Below are 15,336 nucleotides of genomic sequence, written 5' to 3'. Positions count from 1 at the left end.
GCATTCCATGACTATATATCCTTAAATATTTAATTTTCATTATTATAAATTTTCTAAGTCGTTTTATTGTGGTTGGCATCTTGATCAACGTCATTCATTTACTTGATCGGCCGCCTATAGGGCTTTGATAAGAAGGATCATATTATTTTAAATTAGTAAGTGAGCCATGCCAAGTGGACGTTCATTTATCCACTCTCAACATCCTAATGATTCGAATAATTCAATGGTTAGATTTAAACTGCAATGAACATGAGTGTCCAGGTTAAGTCAGTATTTGTACTAAGTTAGGTTACCTGGTGACACCCGAGTACTGAAAAGTACGGGGTGTTACATCGGATCCACCCACATAGTTTTCGGATCGACTCGAGTTGGACCGAATCCGGTCCGACTCGATTCGATGCCCGGCTATACATTTGGAGGGGGGATCAGGCCCCACATTTTATAGCCAATAGGCTCTTTCCACGTCAACTCAGTACCCCTTAAGGTACTGAGTAACTCAGTATATAATCCAATTCCTGAAGCGAAATAGGATTGCTACTGAGTTACTCAGTACGCTTTTATTGTACGGAGTAAACTCAGTTGGGCCTACTATGAATGTATGTGGGTTATCCACGCTGTCCATCCTTTTTTCGAGGTCATTTTAGTAGTTGAGTATAAAATAAAAGTATTCCCAAAGCTCAAGTGGACCACACTATAAGAAACAATGCAAATAATGATTTCCACCGTTGAAACCTTGCTAGGGCCCATAGTGATTTTTATTTTTCATCCAACCTGTTCATAAGATTACGCGGACATGGATGAAGGTAAAAAACAAATATCTGCTTGATCCAAAACTTCTGTGAACCCCAAGAAATTTTCAATGGTAGAATTTCAATTCACACTATTTCCCATGGTGAGGTCCACTTGAGTTTTGGATATATCTCATATTTGTGATCAAGCGATAAAATTATCTATTAAAATGGATGGATGGAGTAGATAAATTATGCAAAATCACGGTGGACCCCATAGAATTTACTCGGTACCCAATCCGCTTCCAGCCAAAGCTCCTCGCGCTCCGAGTTATGCTAAACGGTTCAATGGAGATCAAAGTTACATGGCTGCATAGTGATGTATTTATTATATTTATACCATTCATCGTTTTTGAGATCATTTTAGAGCATTAGACAAGAAATGAATTATATTCAAAGCTCAAATGGACCACACCAAAAAATAACAGTGATAATAATGATCTTCACCGTTAAAAAATTTGTAGCGCCCACCATGACGTTTATTTTCCATACAATATGTTGATAAGGTAAAAATGAATGAAGAGGAAAAACAAATTTCATATTGCTGTGACCTCTAAAAGGGTTTCAATGGTAGACGTTCAATCCCCTCCTTTTTAAAGTGTGGTCCAATCGATCTTTAAACTGTATTATTTTTAGGGTAAAGCCTTAAGACGAGCTCCAAAAATGGATAGAGGGTTTGGATATAACACATATCTCATGATGGGACCTACAGAAATTGATGACGTCAATACACCAGTTATATCGCTGATGTTTGGTACACCGGCCATTCCGATTGGCCGCGGATTATATACCGACGGGTTGAGTAGCTAGACTCACTACCGATGTGATCTCATCAAGTTCCGTGGGACCCATTATGATGTATGTGTTGTATCCAAACCATCCATCCATTTGCAAAGATCATTTTCAGGCATGTGACAAAGAAGGAGTAAGATCTAAATCTGGAGTGGACACCACCACAAAAAACAGTGGGAAGAGTGATGCCCACTGCTGAAACCTTCCTAAGGTCCACTATGATTTTTACTTGTGATCCAATGTGTTCGTAAGTTAAGACAGACAAGAAAGAAGGGCAAACACAAATTTCAGCTTGATCGAAAACTTTTAGTGGCCCGTGAAAATTTTTAATGGTGGGTGTTACTCTCTCCACTGTTTTCTATGGTGGGGTCCATTAGAGCTTTGGGTCTGACTCATTCTTTGGGTCATGCCCTAAATTTATATCTCCAAATAAATGGACGGTGTAGATACAACTAATACATCATGGTGGGTCCCATGGAACTTGTTACATAACTTCTGAGTCTCGCCCTCAACCAGTCACCAGCGAATCGGCGTCCGATCGAAAACTACTGACAAGTTTAGCAGCCAGACTTGCACTGGAGTGAGGCCACTAAGTTTTGTGGGACCCATCATGATGTATGTGTTGTATCCAAACCATCCATATATTTGGAGATATCATTTTACGTGTTGAGTGAAAGAATGAGGCAGATCCAAAGTCATAGTGGATCCCACCACATAAAACAGTGGGGAGAGTGATGCGCACTGTTGAAACTTTCCTACGGCCCACCATAATGTTTATTTGAAATCCACCCCTTCACAAGTTAAAAAATACATTAAAGAAAGGAAAACATAAATATAAGCTTGATCCAGAGCTTTTGTGGACTCTAGAAGTTTTTAATTGCGGACGGGACGTGGATTTCCTGCAAAAGCCTTCCGCAGGAGGAACGTTCTTGCACGGACGCGGATTGTGTCCTAGCCCCGCTCGGACGGTAATCCGTCCGGGCGCTTTTCTCGGATTTTATATATATATATATAAAACTGAAGTAGGTCGACAGCTCCAGTGGACCACACCGAAGGAGGCCGCGGAGATAATGACACCCACCGTTGAAACCTTTCTAAGGGCCACTGTGATGTGTTTTTTTATCATCTAACCTATTAATAAGGTCATGTAGGCGTGGATGAAGTGAAAAAACAAATATTAGTTTGATCCGAAACTTCTCCAGCTCTTGAGATGTTTTTAATGGTGGACATTAAATCCCTACTTTGTGATCCACTTAAGCCCTGTACCTTACTCAATGTTTGGATCATACCTTAAAATGATATGAGAAAAGTGATTAACAGCTTAGATAAAACACTTACATCATGTTGGGCCCACATAGCCCTGCCCGGATGGATTACCGTCCGGGCGGGGGTAGGACGCAATCCGCGTCTTTGCGGCACAAGGATGGTAAGTGGGGCCCACCATCAAGTTTTCCGAATTATACTTCGTTAGGAAAATCTACCAAAAATGAGGTGGATCCAAAACTAAAGTGGGCCGCATGGGAGGAAAAATTGGAGAACGAAATACCTACCGTTGAAACTTTTCAGAGTTCCACCTTAATGTTTATATGCCATCCAAATAGTTTATAAGGCCTTTAACAAAGGAATGTAGCGAAAATACAGAAAATTTAGCTTGAAACAGAGCTTTTATGGTCATAAGAATGTCTCGACGGTTCTCACTGAATCCCTACTGTTTCCTCTCGTGTGGCCCACTTGAGTCCTGGATACTCCTCATTTTGTCCTAAGATTAGCTTGCAAAACGGATGAACGGAGTATATTTCCCCAAAACATGGTAGTGGGCCCACTCTGCATCCTTGCGCGGGATCTTCCTGCGAAAGGCTTTCGCTGGAAATCCGAGTCGTAGTGGACGCAAACACCTGTCTGCCCAAATACTTTAGTTCGATTCTTTCGATACACCAAGCCGAAATTCCAGCTGATCAGTCGTTCCCTGAAAGAAGGTTAATTTGCGGCTGTATTTTCAAGATCATTGGAGGTGAGAAAATCAAATTTCCCCTTTTCACTTTGAGGCTAAAAAATATAGTTTTTTTTTTTCAATCTTTCTCGTGCTTGATAAAGGTATGTTCTTCCTCTTCTTTTTGGATGAAGTTTATTGTTTCTTTTGGGGATTAAAAAAAAAAAAAAATCATTTTAGGATGCCCGTTACTATGCAATGTTGTAGCACAGGGGTTGCTATGCAATTTTGTATTTTGTACTTAATACTCTTAAACCGTTGGATTTTTATCTCTTTTCATATTTGTGATTTGTCGTTTCATGTATAAACTATTAATTAAAAGTGGTTGGCTTAGAAAGTTGTAGATGTGATAATGATTTGATTTGGGTTATATATGTGGTGGATTGGTTTTTGATAAATGATAATTAAGAGCTGTTTTGAACATGCTTATAATTGGAAAAAAAAAATGAATAATTTTCATCTTTAAAAAAAGAATAAATTTTTAGGCATATTTTCTTCTTCTTTTTTTTTTTTTTTTTTGGTTTTTTCTTCTTATTATTTAATCCTATTTTAAAATTTAAAATTTTGAAGTATTGTGTAACTTATGTTACGTGCTTATAGAGGGCTGAACGCTACACAGCATGCTATTGCTATTTAAAACACAGCTTCCAGCAAAGAGCTAAGGGAAGTAACCACCACTTGAGCCTTTCATAAGATGTAAAAAGATCCTTGTTCCAATTAGGGAATGTTTCCCTGAGGCCCGCCCTCATTATCCACTTGATGCTGATCAACTAATAAAAAAATTTACTCCACAGGGCTGAGTAATGTGGAGCTACAATTTATAAATTAAATGGATGATTTCTTTGATTCCATGAGCTACAATGCCCTTTTTGGTATGTTGGATGATTGCATTGATCCTGTGAGCTACAATTTATAAATTAAATGGATGGAAAAGAAAAATGCAGAAATTATTCTGACATTGTGACCAATTTGAGTGGGCTTGGCTTACTTCTTTTGAAGTAGTATCTACATGTTGGGTTCAACCTAATGGATAGTTTGGATCCCACACGTGTTGAGGTGCCTATGTGCTTGCTTGTACATGCATGTGGGTTTATCAATCCTCATATTATTGAGTTAAATTTCTATGATACTTAGCCAACATTTAAAAAAAAAATGGTGCTTTCTTTAACTGTACGCATGTCATAGTTACACAGAAATTTTGATGACTAGATTGCTGAGCAAATTATTGATGACCAAATTAGAAATTTTCATTTCGAGTGATGGGTGTGAGTCGTGAAGGCTAGAATACTTCCCAAATTGCTGTAGGATACTTCAAAACTTTAGTTCTTCAGTCAAGATCCTTTTCAATGACCCATATAGTACAAAAGTCAAGAGATACTTAGCCAACATTTAAAAAAAAAATGGTGCTTTCTTTAACTGTACGCATGTCATAGTTACACAGAAATTTTGATGACTAAATTGCTGAGCAAATTATTGATGACCAAATTAGAAATTTTCATTTCGAGTGATGGGTGTGAGTTGTGAAGGCTAGAATACTTCCCAAATTGCTGTAGGATACTTCAAAACTTTAGTTCTTCAGTCAAGATCCTTTTCAATGACCCATATAGTACAAAAGTCAAGATCCTTTTCAATGACCCATCAAGTCTCTTCTCTTTTTTTTTTGCTACGCGTTTTTGTTAACTATTGTGTTCCCCAACAGATCTGTGCTAGAACATATTCAAGTCAATGCTATCTCCGAAGAGCAAGCTGACCAATTGGAAATATGTTCCCAGCACCCCCCTCGAAGATGCAGATTGCTTGAGGAATTTTAGGCCTATTAGCCTCCTCGACAGTCTGTATAAAATTATTAGCAATCGGGGGTTGGTGAGTAAGCTAAACCTCGAAAAAGCTTATGATCATGTTAACTGGGATTTTCCTGACTATCTGCTGGGGTAGATGGGTGTTGGGAACAAGTGGCGAAGCTGGATTCGTTGTTCTGTTGCCTCGGTGTCCTTCTCTGTCCTGATCAATTGGTCCCTGTTTGGTTTTTTCAAGGCTTCCTGAGGCCTGAGGCAAGGGAATCCCTTTTTGTTTTTGTGATTGTTGCAGAAGGTTTAGTTTCCTGCAAGTGCTTGTGCTGTAGTGTTATGCTTCTATGTTTGTTATTTTTCTCCCTTACAATAAATTCAAAGTTATCCTTCAAGGGCTATATTATTTTGCATTAAGGCTACAACGAAGTGGTTTCTTATACTGTCACATAGCTCAATCAGGTGGCCATAATACAGCCCATCTCAGAATGTTAAGTGGACCGGACATCAGTCACTCTCTCTTGCGGTTTGATTCGTCACACATGCATAACATTATCCCATTTAAATTATATGATTCTGGAATGTGAGAATGAGCTAAAGTTGACTTGTATGTATACATGTACCTTGATCCTCCATCCAAGGTGGGGCCCATCGTATAAATGTTTTAGGTCATTGAAATGGACCCCGTTCAAATGGCTGCAAGTCCTGGTGTACCCTATTTCAATACGTCATGATGTATTCTTGTCATCCTCTAGAAACAAAATTCTGTTTTTCTAAGCCAACTCTCATGTACGAAGCACTCCCCACGAACAACAATGGCTGTGCCAAAAATGGCAGACTTGTGTGAGCTCTGTGCTGTTGATTAGATGGGTCCCACCATGCAGTTTCCTTTTCCAAAAGTCGGATTATTGCATTGATCCCATGAGCTACATGTTTGGAAAACAAAAATGCAGAAGATGTTCTAACATTGTGACCTATTTAGTGAGCGGATTTAGCTTACTTTTTTTTTTTTTTTTGAACAACTATCTACATGTTGGGACCAGCCTAATGGATAGCTAGGATCTCACACATGTTCCAGATTCTCACGTGTTGAGGTGCATATGTGCTTTCTTGTAAACGCATGTGGGCTTAGCAATCCTCATCTTATTGAGTTAAACTTCTACGATACTTGACCAATGTTTTAAAAAATTGGTGCTCTCTTTAACCATACGCATGTCATAGTTACACAGAAACCCAGACCGTCCAAATTGCGGACCCAATTATGGATGTATGTAAGAAAAGTTACACAAATAAGATGTTAGTAGTTGTTTGAATTTCCTCTTGAAATTTAAGATCATCTTCCTGAACCTGAGCTAGATTGTTATGTTACTTCTGCACCACTTTGAAAAGGACGGTGACTTTTCCATCGTACACATGACATAGTTTTACAGCAACATAAACTGTCCAAACTCCCTAACCCAACTATGGATGGAGCATAATGCAAAATATTCCAGTGAGAAAACAATAACCAATATGATTTTTGGCTTTGAATTTAGACCAATCTTTATTTTTGCTCGTTTTCTTTGCCTTCGCGTATATATATATATATATATATATATATATATATATATATATATATATATATATATATATATATAATCTTTGGGTAATAATCCTTCAATTGAAATTTTTAACATATTGGTTTGCTTTCTGACGAATTAATCCCGTTATCTCATAGCCCAGGCCTCGAATCCATGGGTTAGATCCTCAGCTGAACCCTCATCGTGGGCCCCAAATCTATAGGTTCCGCCTCACACGGGTCCCAAATCTATGGGTTATGTGGGCCACCCACCTCGAGTGTGCCCCCGCATCCCACAGGCCACCCCACTTGAGCCCGATGTGAAAATACCCCCGCATTAATCACCTTCGGCGATGAGTCTCGAACACAAGACCTCCCGCTCTGATACCAATTTGATACAGGACAATCAATCACTCATTCTAAAAGCTCGAGCTTTTAGAGTAAGTGGTTAATTGTCTTGCATCAAAGTGGTATCAGAGCGGGGGTGATTAATGCGGGGGCATTTTCACACCAGGTTTGAGTGGGGTGGCCTGTGGGATGCAGGGGCACACTCGAGGTGGGTGGCCCTCATAACCGATGGATTTGGAGCCCGTGTGAGGCGGGTGGCTCGTATAGGGCAGAACCCATGGATTTGGGGCCCATGAGAGGGTGGAACCCATAGATTTGGGGCCTGGGATATGAGATAAAGGGATTAATTCACCATGCTCTATCAGTTCGAGCTTTTAGAGCAAGTGGTTAATTGTCCTGCATCAATATATATATATATATATATATATATATATATATATATATATAAAACTAGATTTGCTCGATTAGTGCGATTTCGGAGATAATTCTCCGACCACAATGGGACTAACAATTTGGATAACTTTGGTCATTGTATATTGTTATACATTTGAGGGGGATGAGTTTTGAGGGAGGGAGGGAGGTACATGACTGTCCATTTGCCAACCTAGCACACTAGTGAAAATCCAAGCAATCTGTCCAAGGGTTGAAATATTGTAGATAGTTTAATTGGGTGTATTTTCATCCACATTGAGGCCCATCATATAAAGCCAGGACCTTTGTATAAAGGGTTTGGATGATTGAAACATGGCCCTGGATTGAACGTGTAAAGATCTGAACCCAATGACAATATGATTTGGAGCTATTGCAATAATCCACGGCTTTATGTTAGACTGATATTTCACCACTTCTTCAAAAAAATGGCAGCAACTCTTTTGACTGTGCACAAAGCATAGATGTACACCAATTAAGACTTTTCAAAACACTAATACAACTGTGGATTGAGCATTAAAAAAATCACAAAGAATTGTGTGGATTTACCCTCCAGTCAATTAGTTGGGTAGTCTCCTGCTCATTAGATGAGCTGGTAGGGAGTGTAGTGAGTGTAGAGTGTGTAAGTGATCCATGGATCAATCCCTGGCGGTGTAACCTTTCAAAAAAGAAAAAAATTTGTGTGGATTTAAACTTAGAATTTTAGCATTGTGTGCCAATTTGATGAGTGGTCATGGCTGATTTTTTTGCAATGCCATCTTCATGGTGTGATCCACCAAATGAATTGTTGGCCATGCTACAAAGCGTGTCATGATCCCAATTGGATTGGTGATGTGCCACTTGTATAACTCTCAAGAATCACTTTGATCCCATCATCAGGCAGGGCATTTTTCATCACTCTAGAGAGCTCTTAAATGTCCTAAAAGATTTCTGCGACTTGGCCTTTTTATTTTACTATAAATAAATGTCTGATTGCCTTCTTACTAAACCCATGAACATGTAAAAACAGATGAGTTGGGCAAACCTTCCAGAAGACATCTTGGGGTTGATACTGAATCATCTGCCATACATCGACCATATCCATGTTGGTGCTGTTTGCGTTTCTTGGCACTCAACGGTAGAGAAGAAGGTGTATTGTCCAGCCCAACAACTTCCATGGTTGATGCTCTTCGGCAACCTAGAGAGTGAATCTTGTTGTTTCTACAGCCTATCCGACAATAAGGTTAGGACGCTCAACCTACCAGAGTGTCGTGGGATGCGGTGTATCGGATCCTCTGATGGGTGGCTGGTAACTCTCAATGAGAGTGGTGACATCGGTTTGTGGAATCCCTTCTCAAGAGCTAAGATCCAACTCCCGTCACTCAAGCAGTTTCCGAGTCTGTTGAATTGGAGTCGACGCTCTTTCCAGTTTGTGGTTCCAATGGTCAGAGACGAAGACATAGTAGCAGAAAATGCATGGGTTGGCCTTCCACCAAAGTTTCAATATCTTGCCGAAAGAGTACCATTTCCTAAAGATGCATCCGCTGAGTACAAGCAAAAAAATGTGCGCATCTCCCTTATACATAAGGTGGTCGTGTCAACACAACCTGGTGATTTTGCGGTTATGATCATCCATGGTCACAAGGAGGAACTCGCATTTTGTAGACTTGGACACAAGTCATGGACTGCATTGCCACCAGTACTAGTCCAAAAAATCCACCGTGACATCATATTTTATAAAGGTAGATTCTACGCAGTGAGTTTTATGGGATTTGTTATAGCTTGGGATGTTTTCGGCACTTCTCCTAAGGGCATGGAAATTCATTTGAGAAAGCCACCCACAAAATATGAAAGGAAGTGCCTAGCAGAGCTTGCAGGGGATTTGTTGCTTGTAATACGGTGCTATGACAAGAGTAGGGGTGAGTGTGATGCATATGCAAAGCGGATACAAAAAACAACTAGATTTGAAGTCTTCAAGCTCGATCATAGTGGGTCAATGTGGACTAAAATAACAAGCTTAGGTGACCATGCGCTGTTCATTGGTGGTTCTCAAGCAATTTCATGTTCGGCTCGCAGCTTCTCTGACTGTAGAGCGAATTGTATCTATTTTTGTGACGACATGTGGGATGTGTGCGTAGAAGAATCTCCCCCATGGGGACATGATTTGGGCATATTCAACATAAAAGATGGAAGCATTGATCGATATTGTGGTATCGAATCTTGGGTAATTATGCTCCAATCTTTTTGGTTCACACCTAAACCTTTCTAGTATGTATATTTGACAAAGTTTAGGAGTTAAAAAGAGTTATTATATTCACAGTTGTATTTTGCTACCATATAAAGTTACTCATAATTTATTTTATTCTTTCGAATGGATTTATCATAGTTTGTTTGGTTGTCTGTTTAAAATTTAAATTCATGCGCTGCCTGAATGAATTAATTTGTTGTATTTTACTATTTAAGGTGCGAGTGAAAAGGGTCACCTGATGGACGAATAGGATTTCACTTGGGTATTTTACCCACTAATTGTTGAGTATTATGATCTGGTGACACTCCCAACAACCCCCAATGAGAGAATCTTGGGCAAACTTGTCACCTTTTCTTAACGTTCATCCATTTCTTTATATGAATGAATGTTGATCCTAAACGAGGATTTAGTCAAATGTTTTAGTGACTTGGGCCCGTTTGTTAAATATGAAGTCTGAAGTCAGGATATGAAATGTAAAGTCCAAAAACTTGTTTGGTAATTATGGCTAAAGTCTGAAAATTAAGTATTGAATTTGAAACAACCTATTTGTTAACAAACATCTAAAATGTCTGAAATATGTTAATTTGACACATTTGCCCATAATTTCTGTTTGAAAATATTTTACATTATAAAGAAATTATTTTTTATTAAATGACAATAAAATAATTTTATTTAATTCAAATAAACTAAAGTACTTAATTGAAAATTAAAATATCATTATCCATAGAAAATAGATAAAAAAATAATTAATGATTTGCATGTATAAGTATGGTGGCAATTTCTTCTTGTATATTGGACATAATAGTTTGTTCAAAGTCTCCAAATACTCCTTCCACCTCAGGCATATCATTTTCTGATTCGATATTCATTTCCAAAAGAACATTTTTATCATTGTATTGTTAGAAGAGTTAATAGGAGATGGATTCTTTTCTGATGTAGTTGTATAGTGTCATGCATGCAATAACTATGTTTCTTTGCACCGAGAAGGAATATGATGCCATCCGCTTCGAAATTGCAAAACACACTTTTAACACGCTAACATGCTAAAAGCCCCACAAATATTTCAAAACTTTTTTGGCCCCACGAGTATTTCAAATGTGGACGTTCAATCCTTACGTTTTTGCACTTTCGGTCCCATGTCCTAAAGTAAACTTAAAAAACAGATAGGCTAGGTGGATTTCTCACAAACATCAAGGTGGGCTCCACCTATGTTTCTAGCGCAGGAACTTTTGAATCCGGATGGGAATTGCTCACTAAAGTTGCCACATTGAGGTGAGTATAAAACAGTGTTGTGTGGCCCCACCATAATGTACATGTTTTATCCACGTTGCAGTCCATCCATTTTTTCAAATCATTTTAGGAAATCATCCAAAAAAATGAGGAAGATCCAAATTTCATATGGACAAGAACATAGGAAATAGTGGTGATTGAATGCCCACTATTAAAAGCTTTGTGGGAATAAAAATAGTCCTAGATGAACCTAATAGTTGTGTTTTCCCTTCATTCATGTCTGTGTGACCTAATCTGAAAGTGCTCTAGTTTGTCAAATCACGTGAATGTTGAGTTAGTCTTTAAGTGAGCTTCAAGAAGAAGTTTACAAGATCAAGACCTCAACCAGGAAGAAGCCCGAGTGCTCTAAACAGGTAAATGAAACCTCATTTCCCTAACCAAACCTGTCACATCCTAAACTTGGAAATCGGGCTCACAAAATTCCCGATCATCGAATCCGATGCCGACAACCTCCGTAGTACCTCATTCTCGGCTCCAAGTGTCTATATGCCATATTTCAATCATGAGATCCTAAAAAAAGGATTTTCCAACGTACTTTTAACTCGTAATAAGCATAACCACAAGTTTACCCAAATCACAAAGGCAACACTATCATTACATATCCACTAATATAAACAGTTGAATACAGTACTGAAAGGGAAATATATATATATATTGAAAATTAAGCTCCATAAGACCGTTGCACGCTCCAAACTCAATGCTACTGTGACCTAACGCCACCTGCACGCATATATCGTGCATAAGCTTATACAAAGCTTAGATGGTAGTGTAAGTGTGTGCGATGCACGTGCCAAGTATATAGATATCAGAGTAAGTGGAAATATGTTGGCAAGTTCATAAATACCATTAGCTTTATCCAGGTTATGCGATGCAAAAACATAATAAGCCAATATTATATACTAAAGAAGCAATGTAGATTAGCTATGCAATGTGAAAACATAGTAAACAAAATATCAGATACCGAGTCCGCGAATACCGTCAACCTTAATCAGGTTATGCAATACAGAAGCACAGTAAACCAAATACTATAACTAAGGATGCAATGCAATATGCGATGTGAATGAAATGACAAAGCTGGAGTGTGAAGTCGGGATGATAGTACGTAGTATCACAGGCCACGGGGTCCACCACAAGAGACTTCTATCCAAACCAGTCCCATATCTAAATTTGGATAGTCAGACTTAATGTGGTAAATTCTTGATCTCAAGTTAGTTGCACGCCCCAACCGAAATCCTGGCCATTGCGAAAGTACACGTAATAAATAGTTGCACACCACCAGCCCAAGTGGATAGTGAATGAATGAGTATGTAACTCTTGCTCAATGAGTCCACATATCAGTACCGTACATCTTTGGGATCATCACTGGATTCTATTACACTCTACGTCAGCTTGCCGCCCATATCCGAGCACACAATTAGGTAAGTGGAAGAGACCTCACTATCCACCTGCCAATATCGGGCCCAGCTCGTCGATAGCGGACTCATTCCTTAAGCTGGTCAAACTCAACCTAGATATTGCCCCCTCACTCAGGCAGGTAAGGTTACACCCCCTCCTAACCGACCACGACACAGTGAGAGACGCAGCCTACTAGTATACAACCTTCATACGCTCATATATATCCACTCGGTCTAGACGTTAGGGTGTTTCCTGGGCACGGAAGTTTATGAATTTTCACCTAGGGACATCTATGGATCTCGTATGCTAGAACTAAATATTTCTGGTGTCCCATCTGGCCATCTACGATATGCCTGTGGAGGCCACAGTCCTGATGTCGCTAGGGCGTACAGTGGTCATATAACAAAATGCGAGATGCATGAGTCATACCATCCAGTCATGCAACAATCCACCGCGTACCGTGCGCTCATGTGGGTAACTCCATCTCTCAAGGAGTCCCATAAAACAACCTGCCTTATGACATATGCAATGGTCAATCATATCTCATAACAAACATGCGAATGATGTGTATAGGCATGCATCATGATGCTATACTATCACATACTCATAATCGGTAACAATAATTGGCATCGATAATCAGCCTCGACAATTGGCCTAATAAAGGGCCTAATGGAATGTCATAATGTGGACATTTAACTATCATTGCCCATCAATGTGGACATTTAACTAATGTTGCTTCCAAGGAGTGGCCCACAGTGTCAAACGTATAGTGGGCCCATGGCCTCACGCAAGGGCCTAATATATATCACAATGGGCCTCACTCAAGGGCCTAATACACATCACTATAGGCCTCACTCATAGGCCGCATACGCATCGCAATGGGCCTCCTCACGTGGGACATATATACAACACATTGAGCCTTACTCATGGGCCTCAAATACATCATGTGGGCCGCATCAATGGGCCTCATATATATCAAGTGGGCCGTATCAATGGGCCGCACCAATGGGCCTCATATACATCAAATGGGCCGTATCATGTGGGTCTCAAATACATCAAATGGGCCGCATCATGTGGGCCTCAAATACATCAAATGGGCCGCATCAATGTGGGCTTCAAATACATCAAATGGGCCGCATATACATCACGGTGTGGCCCACCGTCCATCCATCTGGACGGTGTGGGCTACAACATATACGTCATGGCATGGCCCATGGAACTTGCTGCCGTAAATACAACAGCTATATAGCTGGTGTGCAGGCCCACCGTCCATCAGACGGACGGTTTAGATATAAAACAGATGGACGATGTGGGTATAAAACATACATCATGGCGTAGCCTACCATTCAGCCATATGGACGGTGTGGACCATCACATACATCACGGTGTGCTTCATCCAAATGGACGGACGGCGTGGATGGAATCCACGCATCAGGTGGGTCCCACAGAATTTGGTGACGTCACTATAGCAGGTATATAGTTAGAGTGAGGTACACCAGCCGTCCCACTTCCCACACGTGGGGACGGTGTGGGTAAAACACTTACATAAGTGGGTCCCACGTGGGGCCCACCATATTGTTTATTTCCATCCCTTCTGTACATAAGGTCATAAAGACCTAAATAAAGAGTAAAAACAAATTTCATTTCGATCCAAAACTTCGGTGACTCAAAAAGGGTTTCAATGGTAGACGTTCAATCCTCCACTGTTTGGTGGTGTGGACCACGTGAGTACCGTGAACGGCTGATTTTTGGGATGTCCCAATAATTAAAGGGGACTCATCAAATGGACAGTGTTGATGTTCAACACGCATCAAGGTGGGGCCTGTGGTGGGGCCCAATGACCCTGCGTCCAACCAAGCAACGGACACTGGCAACAACAGCGTCCTCTGATATATATATATATATATATATATATATATATATATATATTGTCTTTCTAAAGATTTTCATAGGTGGGGCCTACATCTGGGCAATCCAGTCTGCCTACTGGGTTCCTGGGCTCAGGACAAGTCCAATGAGCCCAATACTGGATATGGTTTGACGCGCAGAAACGTCACAACGGGCTCTAACAATTTAAATCACTCAAAACCATTGTTTTCTACGATATAGCCCGCCAAAGATTCGGATCAACTTCATTCTTCAGCTCAATGCCTAAAATGAGCTGGGAAATATGGTGGATGGTGTGGATCAGATACATACATTAAAGTAGGGTCCACATGTGTGGCCCACCAAAGTTCATCAAACACTTGGTGAGCAACAACAATATCAAAGAAACCGAGTTACTGAATTGGTTCGATCCGAGTTCGATTTGAGTTGGGGTTCAATCCGAGTCGAGTCAAGCTTGGGCAAGCTGAAGCTCGAACTCTTTTTTCGAGCTAAAAAACAGCTCGACTCGGCTCGAACTCAGTTTCAAACCGAGTCAAATTGAGCTTTTTTGAGTTGAGTCCAGCGAGCTAACCGAGCTAACTCGGTTTGTGGACAACCCCACCACTAATGCACACACCACTAATTGTGCCATTCTAGCACACAAGTGCAATATCCAAACCATCCATCAAAAGAGAATACTAGCTCTTTCTAATTGTCAAGTGGTCCAAAATTAATTGAACAAATATACGGTTGTGAAAAGGTTGGCTGAAATTTTCTACCCTGTCCACGTATTTATAATATCATTGCATGTCTATTTATTGGACCGCCTTTATTTTTTGGCAGTAGCATCTAGACAGCCGGATCCA

General features: G+C 40.0%; 1 protein-coding gene across 1 annotated transcript; it reads left to right on the top strand.

Moving 5' to 3' along the window:
- Positions 1-3,232: 3,232 nt before the first annotated feature.
- LOC131249239 (F-box protein At2g26160-like) lies at positions 3,233-10,039 on the top strand. The gene is made up of 2 exons (XM_058249880.1): positions 3,233-3,591; positions 8,702-10,039. Exon 2 carries the CDS (start codon positions 8,702-8,704, stop codon positions 9,938-9,940), a length of 1,239 nt encoding a protein of 412 aa, XP_058105863.1. The 5' UTR covers positions 3,233-3,591; the 3' UTR covers positions 9,941-10,039.
- Positions 10,040-15,336: the final 5,297 nt, after the last annotated feature.

Source organism: Magnolia sinica, chromosome 6 (assembly GCF_029962835.1).
Source record: "Magnolia sinica isolate HGM2019 chromosome 6, MsV1, whole genome shotgun sequence".
Classification (NCBI taxonomy): domain Eukaryota; kingdom Viridiplantae; phylum Streptophyta; class Magnoliopsida; order Magnoliales; family Magnoliaceae; genus Magnolia; species Magnolia sinica.
The sequence above is the reverse complement of the archived record's forward strand: the minus strand, read 5'-3'. Positions and strand labels throughout refer to the sequence as shown.